Source organism: Triturus cristatus, chromosome 1_2 (assembly GCF_964204655.1).
Source record: "Triturus cristatus chromosome 1_2, aTriCri1.1, whole genome shotgun sequence".
Classification (NCBI taxonomy): domain Eukaryota; kingdom Metazoa; phylum Chordata; class Amphibia; order Caudata; family Salamandridae; genus Triturus; species Triturus cristatus.
In genome coordinates this window covers 1,181,579,984-1,181,599,196 of record NC_140580.1, presented here as the reverse complement: position 1 = coordinate 1,181,599,196, position 19,213 = coordinate 1,181,579,984, and the positions used below count along the sequence as shown (strand labels likewise).

At 53.1% G+C, this 19,213-nt stretch overlaps 1 protein-coding gene across 8 annotated transcripts in view; it reads left to right on the top strand.

Moving 5' to 3' along the window:
* ODF2 (outer dense fiber of sperm tails 2) overlaps positions 1 to 19,213 on the top strand; it is a 433,573-nt gene that overhangs the window by 54,637 nt on the left and 359,723 nt on the right. For 4 of the 8 annotated variants that reach the window (XM_085614079.1, XM_085614077.1, XM_085614076.1 and 1 more), the window contains one exon: positions 4,867 to 5,013. The exons of the other annotated variants lie outside the window; for them this stretch is intronic. In XM_085614079.1, coding sequence (XP_085470205.1) covers positions 4,867 to 5,013 — 147 coding nt within the window. The remainder of the gene's footprint in view (positions 1 to 4,866; positions 5,014 to 19,213) is intronic. 8 annotated transcript variants of the gene reach the window in all.

The following is a 19,213-nucleotide window of genomic DNA, read 5'->3' as shown; positions in this document are numbered from 1 at the left end:
ACTGTCCTACCTGCTTCACGGGGCTCGTGTGGAGCCATGGCCAATCCTTTTGGCAGAACCAAAGTGCAGCGGAGGAGCACAGGGAGGGTGTTTTCTTTCCTCTACTTGTTCCTATTTTGTTTTGTCTTCTTTCATTCTCTGCCTAATCCATGCAGTGAGTGCATCTTCAATACAAACCTGTGTGCTGGGCACGTCTGGTATGTATGTTCACACTAGCAGGTAGCACTGGAAGGACTATATAAGAATGTTTTGATCAGACCAAATATGATGTTTATGGCTCCTAATCTCGGGACCTTGGGCATGCTCGGGAAAGGGATTAGTACATCACCAAACCCTTGTCTTTTGTTCATGTATAGAATGTAGCAAGCGATGCAGTGTGCAAGGGTTATCCATTTATCACCGAGAGCAAGAGAGGAAAGCCAGACCCAGTGATGGAGTGGTCGCCTGCGTTTTGGTTGCATTACTAGACCTATACATGTATGTTCAAATGGCTATCTGCGAAAGACATGTTTCTTAGTTAAGGCAGGTGCACCTAAAACGCTCAATAGCCAGTAAATTTCATAATCCCGGAAGTACATCCTTATTACATGTAGCTCTAAGCTGTGTCTAAAGTAATTAGCAAGAAGGTTTTTAAATGTTTTCCACAGTGCCTAATTGATGCAATTATTGTAGCCCCAACTACGTCAGAGATGAACTCCCAACTGTAAGCTTCACAGTCTGCATCCGAGGACGAGCTGCTACTCTTTTGAGTCCACACTAAAGGCGAAGGGAGAATCACCAGAAATGATTCATAACGGAGTTGGCCACCTCTTGCCCTTGATGCAGCGCGGGGCAGACTCTGGATCTGATTCAGTTTTTCCTTTTTCTCTCCAGATGGTGATGGTGAATAGATCTGAGCCCTCTCTGCCTCCGACCATCCCTGCAGAGAGGGTCACACTCTGGGTCAGAGTCCCCTCCTTCGTCTGACCATCCATGACCAGGGGGGTCAACCTCCTTCCTCTGATCATCCCTGCAGAGAGAATCAAACTCTGGGTCCGAGCCCCCTCCTTCCTCTGTCCATCCATGCAGAGAGGGTCAAACTCTGGATCTGAGCCCCCTCCTTCCTCTGACCATCCCTGCAGAGAGGGTCAAACTCTGGGTCCGAGTCCCCACCTTCCTCTGACCATCCCTGCAGAGAGGGTCAAACTCTGGGTCCGAGTCCCCACCTTCATCTGACCATCCCTGCAGAGAGGGTCAAACTCTGGGTCCGAGTCCCCTCTTCCATCTGACCATCCCCGCAGAGAGAGTCAAACTCTGCATCTGAGCCCCCTCCTTCCTCTGACCATTCCTGCAGAGAGGGTCAAACTCTGGGTCCGAGTCCCCTCCTTCATCTGACCATCCCTGCAGAGAGGGTCAAACTCTGGGTCCGAGTCCCCTCCTTCATCTGACCATCCCTGCAGAGAGGGTCAAACTCTGGGTCAGAGTCCCCTCCTTCGTCTGACCATCCATGACCAGGGGGGTCAAACTCCTTCCTCTGATCATCCCTGCAGAGAGGATCAAACTCTGGATCCGAGCCCCCTCCTTCCTCTGACCATCCATGCAGAGAGGGTCAAACTCTGGATCTGAGCCCCCGCCTACATCAGACCATCCATGCAGAGAGGGTCAAACTCTGGATTTGAGCCCCCTCCTTCCTCTGACCATACCTGCAGAGAGAATCAAACTCTGGGTCCGAGCCCCCTCCTTCCTCTGGCCATCCCTGCAGAGAGGGCCACACTCTGGATCCGAGCCCCCTCCTTCCTCTAACCATCGCTGCAGAGAGGGTCAAACTCTGGATCTGAGCCCCCTCCTTCCTCTGACCATTCCTGCAGAGAGGGTCAAACTCTGGGTCTGAGTCCCCACCTTCATCTGACCATCCCTGCAGAGAGGGTCAAACTCTGGGTCCGAGTCCCCTCCTTCATCTGACCATCCCTGCAGACAGGGTCAAACTCTGGGTCTGAGTCCCCTCCTTCGTTTGACCATCCATGACCAGGGGGGTCAAACTCCTTCCTCTGATCATCCCTGCAGATAGTGTCAAACTCTGGGTCCGAGTCCCCTCTTCCCTCTGACCATCCCCGCAGAGAGTGTCAAACTCTGGGTCCGAGTCCCCTCTTCCCTCTGACCATCCCCGCAGAGAGTGTCAAACTCTGGGTCCGAGCCCCCTCTTCCCTCTGACCATCCCCGCAGAGAGAGTCAAACTCTGCATCTGAGCCCCCTCCTTCCTCTGACCATTCCTGCAGAGAGGGTCAAACTCTGGGTCCGAGTCCCCACCTTCATCTGACCATCCCTGCAGAGAGGGTCAAACTCTGGGTCCGAGTCCCCTCTTCCCTCTGACCATCCCCGCAGAGAGTGTCAAACTCTGGATCTGAGCCCCCTCCTTCCTCTGACCATTCCTGCAGAGAGGGTCAAACTCTGGGTCCGAGTCCCCACCTTCATCTGACCATCCCTGCAGAGAGGGTCAAACTCTGGGTCAGAGTCCCCTCCTTCGTCTGACCATCCATGACCAGGGGGGTCAAACTCCTTCCTCTGATCATCCCTGCAGAGAGGATCAAACTCTGGATCCGAGCCCCCTCTGCCTCTGACCATCCCCGCAGAGAGGGTCAAACTCTGGATCCGAGCCCCCTCTGCCTCTGACCATCCCTTCAGAGAGGGCCACACCCTGGATCGGAACACCCTCTGCCTCTGACCATCCCTAGATCAAAGTCTGCTCTGACCATCCCTGCAGAGGGGGGTCAAACTCTGGATCTGAACCCCCTCCTTCCTCTGACCATCCCTGCAGAGAGGGTCAAACTCTGGATCCGAGCCCCCTCCTTCCTCTGACCATCCCTGCAGAGAGGGCCACTCTCTGGATCCGAGCCCCCTCCTTCCTCTGACCATCCCTGCAGAGAGGGTCAAATTCTGGATCAAAGTCCGCTCCGACGTCTGACCATCCCTGCAGAGGGGGTCAAACTCTGTATCTGAGCTCCCTCCTTCCTCCGACCATCCCTGCAGAGAGAGTCAAACTCTGGATCCGAGCCCCCTCTGCCTCTGACCATCCCTTCAGAGAGGGCCACACTCTGGATCTGAGCACCCTCTGCCTCTGACCATCCCTGGATCAAAGTCCGCTCCGACGTCTGACCATCCCTCCAGAGGGGGGTCAAACTCTGAATCTGAGCCCCCTCCTTCCTCTGACCATCCCTGCAGAGAGGGTCAAACTATGGATCCGAGCCCCCTCCTTCCTCTGACCATCCCTGCAGAGAGGGCCACACTCTGGATCCGAGCCCCCTCCTTCCTCTGACCATCCCGGCAGAGAGGGCCACTCTCTGGATCCGAGCCCCCTCCTTCCTCTGACCATCCCTGCAGAGAGGGTCAAATTCTGGATCAAAGTCCGCTCCGACGTCTGACCATCCCTGCAGAGGGGGTCAAACTCTGTATCTGAGCTCCCTCCTTCCTCCGACCATCCCTGCAGAGAGAGTCAAACTCTGGATCCGAGCCCCCTCTGCCTCTGACCATCCCTTCAGAGAGGGCCACACTCTGGATCTGAGCACCCTCTGCCTCTGACCATCCCTGGATCAAAGTCCGCTCCGACGTCTGACCATCCCTGCAGAGGGGGGTCAAACTCTGAATCTGAGCCCCCTCCTTCCTCTGACCATCCCTGCAGAGAGGGTCAAACTATGGATCCGAGCCCCCTCCTTCCTCTGACCATCCCTGCAGAGAGGCCACACTCTGGATCCGAGCCCCCACCTTCCTCTGACCATCCCTGCAGAGGGTCAACCTCTGGATCAAAGTCCGCTCCTTCGTCTGACTCTGGATCCGAGCCCCCTCTGCCTCATCCATGCTTTGAAGGCCGCTCTGGCTCTGAACTCCTTTCACCTCTTGCCCACCATGCGTGCAGTGATGGTCACTTTATATTTGATCCCCTCATGCCTCTGACTCTCCAAGCAGCGACGGTTAGTTTGTGAATCTGAGCATGTTACCCCTTTGACCCTGTATTCGTTGAAGGCCGTGCTGTTCTGAGCACCCCTTACCTCTGGCCCTCCAGGCAGTGAGGGTCAGACTCTGAATCTGAGTCCCTCCAGACTGTGGTCCTCCATCCAGTGAGGGTCACCCTAAATGTGAGGCCCTCTGGCCCTCCGTGTAACGAAGGGCAAACTCCATAGGGCATTAGTCCTTTACTTCTTTATCATCCCATGTTTTGTTCTTGGTTCCTCCATGCAGCGGGACAGACTGTGGACCGTGAGCACTTGCCGTCCTTGTATCACATTTCTGCAGTCGCTGTTCGCTAGTAGGATTTTATTGTCCGTTGTAATAGGAAAGCTCTATTTTCTTCACAACTGTCCGTGGCATTTACAATAGATATTTTAGGTTTTTGCTATTGTTCTCGCTTATTATTTTAGCACCATTTCCTATTTTTGTAGGTTCCAAATTTGGTTGATAAAAAGCCTTCGGTAATCTGCTTGCGGCTGGTGATGGCTTGGGTTGCAGTGCGCCCTGCTCTTCCCTTTTCAAGGCTGTATTTGTGTGGATGTGTTATATGTACAGTGCCTTTTACTTGTGGAACTCCGGATGTACGTGCAGGAGGTAGATCCAACTTTTGCAGCCTGGTACCACAAGTTGCCACCTATGCTCGTACAGTTCTCTCTTTTGTAGACACTGAGAGTGATTATGTCTTGTTTAAATCAGAGTTGGTGGGTGCAACGTTACTCGAAATGTTCTGGAATTTCTCTGTATCGCCATAAATGATGGACTTCACGCTGTGTAGTAGAGGGTCCTGTTGCAGGGTTTATCAAATGATAGCAAAGGTGAGGTTGATGGCAGTAGGGCTAGTAATGGTACAACATTTGTCACCGTGCTTTATCTTTGAATATGCAGGACCCGCAATCATTACCGAAGAGCCGAAGTAAGCCTTCTGCCGCCTCAAGTGTCTTGCCAACACCCAGCAGTCTGTCAAGCAAATCTAAGGTGTCCCAAGCAGCAGATAGATTAATCAGCAGCACCAGTGCAGGTTCTACGTTGCCAGTAAGTGAGAGCAGGACTCCTTTATTCCTATCTGTATCACAAGCGTCAGTGAGGGCAGGGACTCGTTCACTTCTATCAGTACCTGCAGTGACCGTTCTACCTGGTCAGTAGGTGAGAGCAGGCTCTTCATTACTTTACGAGCGCACCACTTCTTTCGAGAAAATAATGCTTGTTAATTTAAATTGGCAGACATTATTCATTTGACATAGGTGATTGTAGGGATGATTGACTAGTTCTACCAGATTAATTGAAGGCTCCCCTCCTTGATATAGTATAAGTTGGGGGAAGATTAGTGGCGTAACGAAACTTGAGGGGGCCCCCCTGCAAGGTACGTCAAGGGCCCCCCTCCAGATTCTTTCAGGAATTCTCCTGCCGAAGTGCTGTGTTGAGGGAGCCCCCTGCTCCACGGGGGCTGCAGGGGCCTGTGTTACCCCCCTAGGGAAGACGGGGAGAATCTTATTTGGAATCCTTCTCCCTCCCTCATTATTTATGATCTTTATTTCCATCAGAAATGCGAGTGGAGGATCTGCCTCGAGGGTGAGAGCGGAGACTTGGTCACTTCCATTAGCATCACGAGTGCAGGATCTGCCTTGTCGGTGAGAGCGGAGACTCGCTCACTTCCATTAGCGTCACGAGTGGAGGATCTGCCTTGTCGGTGAGAGCGGAGACTTGGTGACTTCCATTAGCGTCACGAGTGGAGGATCTGCCTTGTCGGTGAGAGTGGAGACTCGCTCACTTCCATTAGCATCACGAGTGGAGGATCTGCCTTGTCGGTGAGAGCGGAGACTCGCTCACTTCCATTAGCGTCAGGAGTGCAGGATCTGCCTTGTCGGTGAGAGCGGAGACCTGGTCACTTCCATTAGCGTCAGGAGTGCAGGATCTGCCTTGTCGGTGAGAGCGGAGACTCGCTCACTTCCATTAGCGTCACGAGTGCAGGATCTGCCTTGTCAGTGAGAGCGGAGATTCGGTCACTTCCATTAGCGTCAGGAGTGCAGGATCTGCCTCGTCGGTGAGAGCGGAGACTCGCTCACTTCCATTAGCTTCACGAGTGCAGGATCTGCCTTGTCGGTGAGAGCGGAGACTCGCTCACTTCCATTAGCATCACGAGTGCAGGATCTGCCTTGTCAGTGAGAGCGGAGACTCTGTCACTTCCATTAGCATCACGAGTGCAGGATCTGCCTTGTCGGTGAGAGCGGAGACTCGCTCACTCCCATTAGCGTCACGAGTGCAGGATCTGCCTTGTCGGTGAGAGCGAAGACCTGGTCACTTCCATTAGCGTCAGGAGTGCAGGATCTGCCTTGTCGGTGAGAGCGGAGACTCGCTCACTTCCATTAGCATCACGAGTGCAGGATCTGCCTTGTCGGTGAGAGCGGAGACTTGGTCACTTCCATTAGCATCACAAGTGCAGGATCTGCCTTGTCGGTGAGAGCGGAGACTCGCTCACTTCCATTAGCGTCACGAGTGCAGGATCTGCCTTGTCAATGAGAGCGGAGATTCGGTCACTTCCATTAGCGTCACGAGTGCAGGATCTGCCTTGTCGGTGAGAGCGAAGACTCGCTCACTTCCATTAGCATCACGAGTGCAGGATCTGCCTTGTCGGTGAGAGCGGAGACTCTGTCACTTCCATTAGCATCACGAGTGCAGGATCTGCCTTGTCGGTGAGAGCGGAGACCTGGTCACTTCCATTAGCGTCAGGAGTGCAGGATCTGCCTTGTCGGTGAGAGCGGAGACTCGCTCACTTCCATTAGCATCACGAGTGCAGGATCTGCCTTGTCGTTGAGAGCACGGACTCGCTCACTTCCATTAGCAGCACGAGTGCAGGATCTGCCTTGTCGGTGAGAGCGGAGACTTGGTCACTTCCATTAGCATCACAAGTGCAGGATCTGCCTTGTCGGTGAGAGCGGAGACTCGCTCACTTCCATTAGCGTCACGAGTGCAGGATCTGCCTTGTCAGTGAGAGCGGAGATTCGGTCACTTCCATTAGCGTCACGAGTGCAGGATCTGCCTTGTCGGTGAGAGCGGAGACTCTGTCACTTCCATTAGCATCACGAGTGCAGGATCTGCCTTGTCGGTGAGAGCGAAGACTTGGTCACTTCCATTAGCGTCACGAGTGCAGGATCTGCCTTGTCGGTGAGAGCGAAGACTCTGTCTTCCATTAGCATCACGAGTGCAGGATCTGCCTTGTCGGTGAGAGCGAAGACTTGGTCACTTCCATTAGCGTCACGAGTGCAGGATCTGCCTCGAGGGTGAGAGCGGAGACCTGGTCACTTCCATTAGCGTCAGGAGTGCAGGATCTGCCTTGTCGGTGAGAGCGGAGACTTGGTCACTTCCATTAGCATCACAAGTGCAGGATCTGCCTTGTCGGTGAGAGCGGAGACTTGCTCACTTCCATTAGCGTCAGGAGTGCAGGATCTGCCTCGTCGGTGAGAGCGGAGACTCGCTCACTTCCATTAGCAGCACGAGTGCAGGATCTGCCTTGTCGGTGAGAGCGGAGACTTGGTCACTTCCATTAGCAGCACGAGTGCAGGATCTGCCTCGTCGGTGAGAGCGGAGACTTGGTCACTTCCATTAGCATCACGAGTGCAGGATCTGCCTTGTCGGTGAGAGTGGAGACTCGCTCACTTCCATTAGCATCACGAGTGGAGGATCTGCCTTGTCGGTGAGAGCGGAGACTCGCTCACTTCCATTGGCATCACGAGTGCAGGATCTGCCTTGTCGGTGAGAGCGGAGACTTGGTCACTTCCATTAGCATCACGAGTGCAGGATCTGCCTTGTCGGTGAGAGCGAAGACTTGGTCACTTCCATTAGCATCACGAGTGCAGGATCTGCCTTGTCGGTGAGAGCGGAGACCTGGTCACTTCCATTAGCGTCAGGAGTGCAGGATATGCCTTGTCGGTGAGAGCGGAGACTCGCTCACTTCCATTAGCGTCACGAGTGCAGGATCTGCCTTGTCGGTGAGAGCACGGACTCGCTCACTTCCATTAGCAGCACGAGTGCAGGATCTGCCTTGTCGGTGAGAGCGGAGACTTGGTCACTTCCATTAGTATCACAAGTGCAGGATCTGCCTTGTCGGTGAGAGCGGAGACTCGCTCACTTCCATTGGCATCACGAGTGCAGGATCTGCCTTGTCGGTGAGAGCGGAGACTTGGTCACTTCCATTAGCATCACAAGTGCAGGATCTGCCTTGTCGGTGAGAGCGGAGACTTGGTCACTTCCATTAGCGTCACGAGTGCAGGATCTGCCTTGTCGGTGAGAGCGGAGACTTGGTCACTTCCATTAGCATTACGAGTGCAGGATCTGCCTTGTCGGTGAGAGCGAAGACTTGGTCACTTCCATTAGCATCACGAGTGCAGGATCTGCCTTGTCGGTGAGAGCGAAGACTTGGTCACTTCCATTAGCATCACGAGTGCAGGATCTGCCTTGTCGGTGAGAGCGAAGACTTGGTCACTTCCATTAGCATCACGAGTGCAGGATCTGCCTTGTCGGTGAGAGCGGAGACCTGGTCACTTCCATTAGCGTCAGGAGTGCAGGATCTGCCTTTTCGGTGAGAGCGGAGACTCGCTCACTTCCATTAGCGTCACGAGTGCAGGATCTGCCTTGTTGGTGAGAGCGAAGACTCGCTCACTTCCATTAGCATCACGAGTGCAGGATCTGCCTTGTCGGTGAGAGCGGAGACTCTGTCACTTCCATTAGCATCACGAGTGCAGGATCTGCCTTGTCGGTGAGAGCGGAGACTTGCTCACTTCCATTAGCATCACGAGTGCAGGATCTGCCTCGAGGGTGAGAGGGGAGACTCGCTCACTTCCATTAGCATCACAAGTGCAGGATCTGCCTCGAGGGTGAGAGCGGAGACTTGGTCACTTCCATTAGCATCACGAGTGCAGGATCTGCCTTGTCGGTGAGAGCGGAGACTCGCTCACTTCCATTAGCGTCACGAGTGCAGGATCTGCCTTGTCGGTGAGAGCGGAGACTCGCTCACTTCCATTAGCAACACGAGTGCAGGATCTGCCTTGTCGGTGAGAGCGGTGACTCGCTCACTTCCATTAGCATCACGAGTGCAGGATCTGCCTCGAGGGTGAGAGGGGAGACTCGCTCACTTCCATTAGCATCACAAGTGCAGGATCTGCCTTGTCAGTGAGAGCGGAGATTCGGTCACTTCCATTAGCGTCACGAGTGCAGGATCTGCCTTGTCGGTGAGGGCGAAGACTTGGTCACTTCCATTAGCGTCACAAGTGGAGGATCTGCCTCGTCGGTGAGAGCGGAGATTCGGTCACTTCCATTAGTGTCACGAGTGCAGGATCTGCCTTGTCGGTGAGAGCGGAGACTTGGTCACTTCCATTAGCAGCACGAGTGCAGGATCTGCCTCGTCGGTGAGAGCGGAGACTTGGTCACTTCCTTTAGCATCACGAGTGCAGGATCTGCCTTGTCGGTGAGAGCGAAGACTTGGTCACTTCCATTAGCGTCACGAGTGCAGGATCTGCCTTGTCGGTGAGAGCGAAGACTTGGTCACTTCCATTAGCGTCACGAGTGGAGGATCTGCCTTGTCGGTGAGAGCGGAGACTCGCTCACTTCCATTAGCATCACGAGTGGAGGATCTGCCTTGTCGGTGAGAGCGGAGACTCGCTCACTTCCATTGGCATCACGAGTGCAGGATCTGCCTTGTCGGTGAGAGCGGAGACTTGGTCACTTCCATTAGCATCACAAGTGCAGGATCTGCCTTGTCGGTGAGAGCGGAGACTTGGTCACTTCCATTAGCGTCACGAGTGCAGGATCTGCCTTGTCGGTGAGAGCGGAGACTCTGTCACTTCCATTAGCATCACGAGTGCAGGATCTGCCTTGTCGGTGAGAGCGGAGACTCGCTCACTTCCATTAGCATCACAAGTGCAGGATCTGCCTCGAGGGTGAGAGCGGAGACTTGGTCACTTCCATTAGCATCACGAGTGCAGGATCTGCCTCGTCGGTGAGAGCGGAGACTCTGTCACTTCCATTAGCATCAGGAGTGCAGGATCTGCCTTGTCAGTGAGAGCGGAGACTCGCTCACTTCCATTAGCATCACGAGTGCAGGATCTGCCTTGTCGGTGAGAGCGGAGACTTGGTCACTTCCATTAGCATCACAAGTGCAGGATCTGCCTTGTCGGTGAGAGCGGAGACTCGCTCACTTCCATTAGCGTCACGAGTGCAGGATCTGCCTTGTCGGTGAGAGCGGAGACTTGGTCACTTCCATTAGCATCACGAGTGCAGGATCTGCCTTGTCGGTGAGAGCGGAGACTCGCTCACTTCCATTAGCAGCACGAGTGCAGGATCTGCCTTGTCGGTGAGAGCGGAGACTCGCTCACTTCCATTGGCATCACGAGTGCAGGATCTGCCTTGTCGGTGAGAGCGGAGACTCTGTCACTTCCATTAGCGTCAGGAGTGCAGGATCTGCCTTGTCGGTGAGAGCGGAGACTCTGTCACTTCCATTAGCGTCAGGAGTGCAGGATCTGCCTTGTCGGTGAGAGCGGAGACTCTGTCACTTCCATTAGCGTCAGGAGTGCAGGATCTGCCTTGTCGGTGAGAGTGGAGACTCGCTCACTTCCATTAGCATCACGAGTGCAGGATCTGCCTTGTCGGTGAGAGCACGGACTCGCTCACTTCCATTAGCATCACGAGTGCAGGATCTGCCTTGTCGGTGAGAGCGGAGACTCTGTCACTTCCATTAGCATCACGAGTGCAGGATCTGCCTTGTCGGAGAGAGCGGTGACTCGCTCACTTCCATTAGTGTCACAAGTGCAGGATCTGCCTTGTCGGTGAGAGCGGAGACTTGGTCACTTCCATTAGCATCACGAGTGCAGGATCTGCCTTGTCGGTGAGAGCGAAGACTTGGTCACTTCCATTAGCATCACGAGTGCAGGATCTGCCTTGTCGGTGAGAGCGGAGACCTGGTCACTTCCATTAGCGTCAGGAGTGCAGGATATGCCTTGTCGGTGAGAGCGGAGACTCGCTCACTTCCATTAGCGTCACGAGTGCAGGATCTGCCTTGTCGGTGAGAGCACGGACTCGCTCACTTCCATTAGCAGCACGAGTGCAGGATCTGCCTTGTCGGTGAGAGCGGAGACTTGGTCACTTCCATTAGTATCACAAGTGCAGGATCTGCCTTGTCGGTGAGAGCGGAGACTCGCTCACTTCCATTGGCATCACGAGTGCAGGATCTGCCTTGTCGGTGAGAGCGGAGACTTGGTCACTTCCATTAGCATCACAAGTGCAGGATCTGCCTTGTCGGTGAGAGCGGAGACTTGGTCACTTCCATTAGCGTCACGAGTGCAGGATCTGCCTTGTCGGTGAGAGCGGAGACTTGGTCACTTCCATTAGCATTACGAGTGCAGGATCTGCCTTGTCGGTGAGAGCGAAGACTTGGTCACTTCCATTAGCATCACGAGTGCAGGATCTGCCTTGTCGGTGAGAGCGAAGACTTGGTCACTTCCATTAGCATCACGAGTGCAGGATCTGCCTTGTCGGTGAGAGCGAAGACTTGGTCACTTCCATTAGCATCACGAGTGCAGGATCTGCCTTGTCGGTGAGAGCGGAGACCTGGTCACTTCCATTAGCGTCAGGAGTGCAGGATCTGCCTTTTCGGTGAGAGCGGAGACTCGCTCACTTCCATTAGCGTCACGAGTGCAGGATCTGCCTTGTTGGTGAGAGCGAAGACTCGCTCACTTCCATTAGCATCACGAGTGCAGGATCTGCCTTGTCGGTGAGAGCGGAGACTCTGTCACTTCCATTAGCATCACGAGTGCAGGATCTGCCTTGTCGGTGAGAGCGGAGACTTGCTCACTTCCATTAGCATCACGAGTGCAGGATCTGCCTCGAGGGTGAGAGGGGAGACTCGCTCACTTCCATTAGCATCACAAGTGCAGGATCTGCCTCGAGGGTGAGAGCGGAGACTTGGTCACTTCCATTAGCATCACGAGTGCAGGATCTGCCTTGTCGGTGAGAGCGGAGACTCGCTCACTTCCATTAGCGTCACGAGTGCAGGATCTGCCTTGTCGGTGAGAGCGGAGACTCGCTCACTTCCATTAGCAACACGAGTGCAGGATCTGCCTTGTCGGTGAGAGCGGTGACTCGCTCACTTCCATTAGCATCACGAGTGCAGGATCTGCCTCGAGGGTGAGAGGGGAGACTCGCTCACTTCCATTAGCATCACAAGTGCAGGATCTGCCTTGTCAGTGAGAGCGGAGATTCGGTCACTTCCATTAGCGTCACGAGTGCAGGATCTGCCTTGTCGGTGAGGGCGAAGACTTGGTCACTTCCATTAGCGTCACAAGTGGAGGATCTGCCTCGTCGGTGAGAGCGGAGATTCGGTCACTTCCATTACCGTCACGAGTGCAGGATCTGCCTTGTCGGTGAGAGCGGAGACTTGGTCACTTCCATTAGCAGCACGAGTGCAGGATCTGCCTCGTCGGTGAGAGCGGAGACTTGGTCACTTCCTTTAGCATCACGAGTGCAGGATCTGCCTTGTCGGTGAGAGCGAAGACTTGGTCACTTCCATTAGCGTCACGAGTGCAGGATCTGCCTTGTCGGTGAGAGCGAAGACTTGGTCACTTCCATTAGCGTCACGAGTGGAGGATCTGCCTTGTCGGTGAGAGCGGAGACTCGCTCACTTCCATTAGCATCACGAGTGGAGGATCTGCCTTGTCGGTGAGAGCGGAGACTCGCTCACTTCCATTGGCATCACGAGTGCAGGATCTGCCTTGTCGGTGAGAGCGGAGACTTGGTCACTTCCATTAGCATCACAAGTGCAGGATCTGCCTTGTCGGTGAGAGCGGAGACTTGGTCACTTCCATTAGCGTCACGAGTGCAGGATCTGCCTTGTCGGTGAGAGCGGAGACTCTGTCACTTCCATTAGCATCACGAGTGCAGGATCTGCCTTGTCGGTGAGAGCGGAGACTCGCTCACTTCCATTAGCATCACGAGTGCAGGATCTGCCTCGAGGGTGAGAGCGGAGACTTGGTCACTTCCATTAGCATCACGAGTGCAGGATCTGCCTCGTCGGTGAGAGCGGAGACTCTGTCACTTCCATTAGCATCAGGAGTGCAGGATCTGCCTTGTCAGTGAGAGCGGAGACTCGCTCACTTCCATTAGCATCACGAGTGCAGGATCTGCCTTGTCGGTGAGAGCGGAGACTTGGTCACTTCCATTAGCATCACAAGTGCAGGATCTGCCTTGTCGGTGAGAGCGGAGACTCGCTCACTTCCATTAGCGTCACGAGTGCAGGATCTGCCTTGTCGGTGAGAGCGGAGACTTGGTCACTTCCATTAGCATCACGAGTGCAGGATCTGCCTTGTCGGTGAGAGCGGAGACTCGCTCACTTCCATTAGCAGCACGAGTGCAGGATCTGCCTTGTCGGTGAGAGCACGGACTCGCTCACTTCCATTAGCATCACGAGTGCAGGATCTGCCTTGTCGGTGAGAGCGGAGACTCTGTCACTTCCATTAGCATCACGAGTGCAGGATCTGCCTTGTCGGAGAGAGCGGTGACTCGCTCACTTCCATTAGTGTCACAAGTGCAGGATCTGCCTCGAGGGTGAGAGCGGAGACTCGCTCACTTCCATTAGCGTCACGAGTGCAGGATCTGCCTTGTCCGTGAGAGCGGAGAGTCGGTCACTTCCATTAGCGTCACGAGTGCAGGATCTGCCTTGTCAGTGAGAGCGGAGACTTGGTCACTTCCATTAGCATCACGAGTGCAGGATCTGCCTTGTCGGTGAGAGTGGAGACTTGCTCACTTCCATTAGCATCACGGGTGCAGGATCTGCCTCGAGGGTGAGAGGGGAGACTCGCTCACTTCCATTAGCATCACGAGTGCAGGATCTGCCTCGAGGGTGAGAGCGGAGACTCGCTCACTTCCATTAGCATCACGAGTGCAGGATCTGCCTCGAGGGTGAGAGCCGAGAATTGGTCACTTCCATTAGCATCACGAGTGCAGGATCTGCCTCGTCGGTGAGAGCGGAGACTCTGTCACTTCCATTAGCATCACGAGTGCAGGATCTGCCTTGTCGGTGAGAGCGGAGACTTGCTCACTTCCATTAGCGTCACGAGTGCAGGATCTGCCTTGTCGGTGAGAGCGGAGACTCGCTCACTTCCATTAGCAACACGAGTGCAGGATCTGCCTTGTCGGTGAGAGCGGTGACTCGCTCACTTCCATTAGCATCACGAGTGCAGGATCTGCCTTGTTGTTGAGAGCGGAGACTTGGTCACTTCCATTAGCAGCACGAGTGCAGGATCTGCCTCGAGGGTGAGAGCAGAGACTTGGTCACTTCCATTAGCATCACAAGTGCAGGATCTGCCTTGTCGGTGAGAGCGAAGACTTGGTCACTTCCATTAGCATCACGAGTGCAGGATCTGCCTTGTCGGTGAGAGCGAAGACTTGGTCACTTCCATTAGCAGCATGAGTGCAGGATCTGCCTCGAGGGTGAGAGCAGAGACTCGCTCACTTCCATTGGCGTCACGAGTGCAGGATCTGCCTCGAGGGTGAGAGCGGAGACTCGCTCACTTCCATTAGCGTCACGAGTGCAGGATCTGCCTCGAGGGTGAGAGCGGAGACTCGCTCACTTCCATTAGCGTCACGAGTGCAGGATCTGCCTTGTCGGTGAGAGCGGAAACTCGCTCACTTCCATTAACATCACGAGTGCAGGATCTGCCTTGTCGGTGAGAGCGGAGACTCGCTCACTTCCATTAGCGTCACGAGTGCAGGATCTGCCTTGTCGGTGAGAGCGGAAACTCGCTCACTTCCATTAGCATCACGAGTGCAGGATCTGCCTTGTCGGTGAGAGCGGAGACTCGGTCACTTCCATTAGCATCACGAGTGCAGGATCTGCCTTGTCGGTGAGAGCGGAGACTCGCTCACTTCCATTCGCAGCACGAGTGCAGGATCTGCCTTGTCGGTGACAGCGGAGACTCGGTCACTTCCATTAGCATCACGAGTGCAGGATCTGCCGGGTCGGTGAGAGCGGAGACTCGCTCACTTCCATTAGCAGCACGAGTGCAGGATCTGCCTTGTCGGTGAGAGCGGAGACTCGCTCACTTCCATTAGCAGCACGAGTGCAGGATCTGCCTTGTCGGTGAGAGCGGAACCTCGCTCACTTCCATTAGCATCACGAGTGCAGGATCTGCCTTGTCGGTGAGAGCTAATGGAAGTGACCAAGTCTCCGCTCTCACCGACAAGGCAGAACCTGCACTTGTGATGCTAATGGAAGTGACCGGGGTCCCTCAGGGATCCGCCCTTTCCCTGACAATGTTTAACATCTATGTCCCCCCGTTGGCCAAACTTGTCGGAAGCTTGGTTTTGTCCTGGTTTCTTATGCTGATGATTATCAACTTGTCATCTCTATTACCAACCAGCCTGAGAACACAGCAGCCAGGGTCCATATTTGTGTCACTGAGATCATGACCTGGATGAACCATAGCTTTCTGAAATTTAACACAGACAAAACGGAGGTTATGGAGTTTGGCCCTTATGGAGTAAGCCCTGGTGGCCAACTGAGGCTGGAGAATGTCCATGCCCGGTTACCAGGGTTACGAACCTTGGGGTCATCTTCGATGACCAAATGAACTTTGCTGCCCAGGTAAACAGTCTCACCTCTTCTTGTTTTTTTTCTCCTAAAAACCCTGAGAAAAATCTTTCCATTCATTCCACAGGAGTTACAAAAGACGGTCATGGTTTCGCTCGTCCTGTCTAACTTAGACTACTGCAACGCTCTGTTTCTGGGAATTGACCAGCCCCAAATCAGAACATTGCAATCCTTGCAGAATGCAGCTGCGAGGTTGCTTCTGGGTATACCCAGAGGACAGCCAACTTCAGCAGGAATTAGATCACTTCACTGGCTTCCTGTTAAACAACGTGTGGAATTTCAGTCCCTATACCTTGTGCTTAAGACAATATACTGCGGCGGTGCTGAGGACATTCGAAGACGCTTCCCACCTTATATCCCTCCACGCGCCCTTAGATCTGCCAACCTAGGTCTTATTAGGATTATAAAGACCAAACGTGCAATATGGGGTGGAAGGGCGATATCTTTGGAATAAAATGCCTTTGACCATGAAACTTCAACCCAACTTGCCGCTTTTCAGGAAGGGTCTGAAAACATGGTTGTTTACTTCTGCATTGGTCCCTGGTTAAGACAGTGTGTTGTTCCTGCCCATCCACCACAGCGCCAAGAAGCCGCGGCAATCGAGCGCTATATAAACATAAACTTCCGTTAGCATCACGAGTGCAGGATCTGCCTTGTTGGTCGGAGCACTGATTTGCTCACTTCCGTTAGCATCACGAGTGCAGGATCTGGCTTGTCGGTCGGAGCACTGATTTGCTCACTTCCATTAGCATCACGAGTGCAGGATCTGCCTTGTTGGTCGGAGCACTGATTTGCTCACTTCCTTTAGCATCACGAGTGCAGGATCTGCCTTGTTGGTCGGAGCACTGATTTGCTCACTTCCGTTAGCATCACGAGTGCAGCATCTGCCTTGTTGGTCGGAGCACTGATTTGCTCACTTCCGTTAGCATCAAGAGTCAGGATCTGCCTTGTTGGTCGGAGCACTGATTTGCTCACTTCCGTTAGCATCACGAGTGCAGGATCTGGCTTGTTGGTCGGAGCACTGATTTGCTCACTTCAGTTAGCATCACGAGTGCAGGATCTGGCTTGTTGGTCGGAGCACTGATTTGCTCACTTCCATTAGCATCACGAGTGCAGGATCTGCCTTGTTGGTCGGAGCACTGATTTGCTCACTTCCATTAGCATCACGAGTGCAGGATCTGCCTTGTTGGTCGGAGCACTGATTTGCTCACTTCCATTAGCATCACGAGTGCAGGATCTGCCTTGTTGGTCGGAGCACTGATTTGCTCACTTCCATTAGCATCACGAGTGCAGGATCTGCCTTGTTGGTCGGAGCACTGATTTGCTCACTTCCATTAGCATCACGAGTGCAGGATCTGCCTTGTTGGTCGGAGCACTGATTTGCTCACTTCCATTAGCATCACGAGTGCAGGATCTGCCTTGTTGGTCGGAGCACTGATTTGCTCACTTCCATTAGCATCACGAGTGCAGGATCTGCCTTGTTGGTCGGAGCACTGATTTGCTCACTTCCATTAGCATCACGAGTGCAGGATCTGCCTTGTTGATCGGAGCACTGATTTGCTCACTTCCGTTAGCATCACGAGTGCAGGATCTGCCTTGTTGGTCGGAGCACTGATTTGCTCACTTCCGTTAGCATCACGAGTGCAGGATCTGCCTTGTTGGTCGGAGCACTGATTTGCTCACTTCCGTTAGCACAGCAATTGAAAGTTCTACCTTGTTGGAGAGAGCATGGACTCATTCACTTCCATCAGCACTGTGAGTTTGGGTTCCCAAAGCAAGACTAGAAATAATTTAAGGGCTGTTTAGGCCTTGAACTGCACTTGTAAGTGGTTTGCTAGCTTGATGATCTGCACACCCCATTCAGTTGTTGGATTTTCGATTGTGGCTTGCTAGGAGTAGAATGTGGCTACTCAGCTGGGATATCATCTCCTGCAGAGAGGTCCCTATTTAATAGGAACTCTCTCTTGGGGAGAGGAGTTGGCCTAACTGCTTGGGCGGTTGTCCTCGAATCTGGGGAACTGGGTTCGAGTCTCTGCAACGACGCAGAACATCCTGTGATTCTGGGCAAATCACGTAATCTCCCTGTGCCTAACAAAACAAGCATTGGCATAGCCAATAGGTCTCACCTTTGGGACCTTATAAGTATTTAGTTATGCAGCACAATATCCTTACTGCAACAACATTAACTGTTGCATGGCTAAACACTTATAAGGTCCCAAAGGCGAGACCTATTGGCTATGCCAATGCTTGTTGTGCACAGTCATAAAGGCCACAACCCTCTTCATGTAGTCGGTCCTGGAAGTTACATCTAGAGTGTGTTGTGTATGGCTGTGGAAGACTCATCAGGAGTATGGTATCCAGCTCTTAATCCCTGACCTGCAGCAGCTCTGCTTCTTATTTTGGAGCCTTTATCTAGAATACTGTGCCTAGTTCTACAGGCCACCCACTGAATATTGCTTTTAGTTCTGCAGGCCACCCACTGAATATTGCTTTTAGTTCTGCAGGCCACCCACTGAATATTGCTTCTAGTTCTGCAGGCCACCCACTGAATATTGCTTCTAGTTCTACAGGCCACCCACTGAATATTGCTTCTAGTTCTACAGGCCACCCACTGAATATTGCTTCTAGTTCTACAGGCCACCCACTGAATATTGCTTTTAGTTCTGCAGGCCACCCACTGAATATTGCTTTTAGTTCTGCAGGCCACCCACTGAATATTGCTTTTAGTTCTGCAGGCCACCCACTGAATATTGCTTTTAGTTCTACAGGCCACCACTGAATATTGCTTCTAGTTCTACAGGCCACCACTGAATATTGCTTCTAGTTCTACAGGCCACCCACTGAATATTGCTTTTAGTTCTGCAGGTCACCCACTGAATATTGCTTTTAGTTCTGCAGGCCACCCACTGAATATTGCTTTTAGTTCTGCAGGCCACCCACTGAATATTGCTTCTAGTTCTACAGGCCACCCGCTGAATATTGCTTCTAGTTCTGCAGGCCACCCACTGAATATTGCTTTTAGTTCTGCAGGCCACCCACTGAATATTGCTTCTAGTTCTGCAGGCCACCCACTGAATATTGCTTTTAGTTCTGCAGGCCACCCACTGAATATTGCTTTTAGTTCTGCAGGCCACCCACTGAATATTGCTTTAAGTTCTGCAGGCCACCCACTGAATATTGCTTTTAGTTCTACAGGCCACCCACTGAATATTGCTTCTAGTTCTACAGGCCACCCACTGAATATTGCTTCTAGTTCTACAGGCCACCCACTGAATATTGCTTCTAGTTCTACAGGCCACCACTGAATATTGCTTCTAGTTCTACAGGCCACCCGCTGAATATTGCTTTTAGTTCTGCAGGCCACCCGCTGAATATTGCTTCTAGTTCTACAGGCCACCCGCTGAATATTGCTTCTAGTTCTACAGGCCACCCACTGAATATTGCTTCTAGTTCTACAGGCCACCCACTGAATATTGCTTCTAGTTCTACAGGCCACCCACTGAATATTGCTTCTAGTTCTACAGGCCACCCACTGAATATTGCTTTTAGTTCTACAGTTCACCCACTGAATATTGCTTCTAGTTCTACAGGCCACCC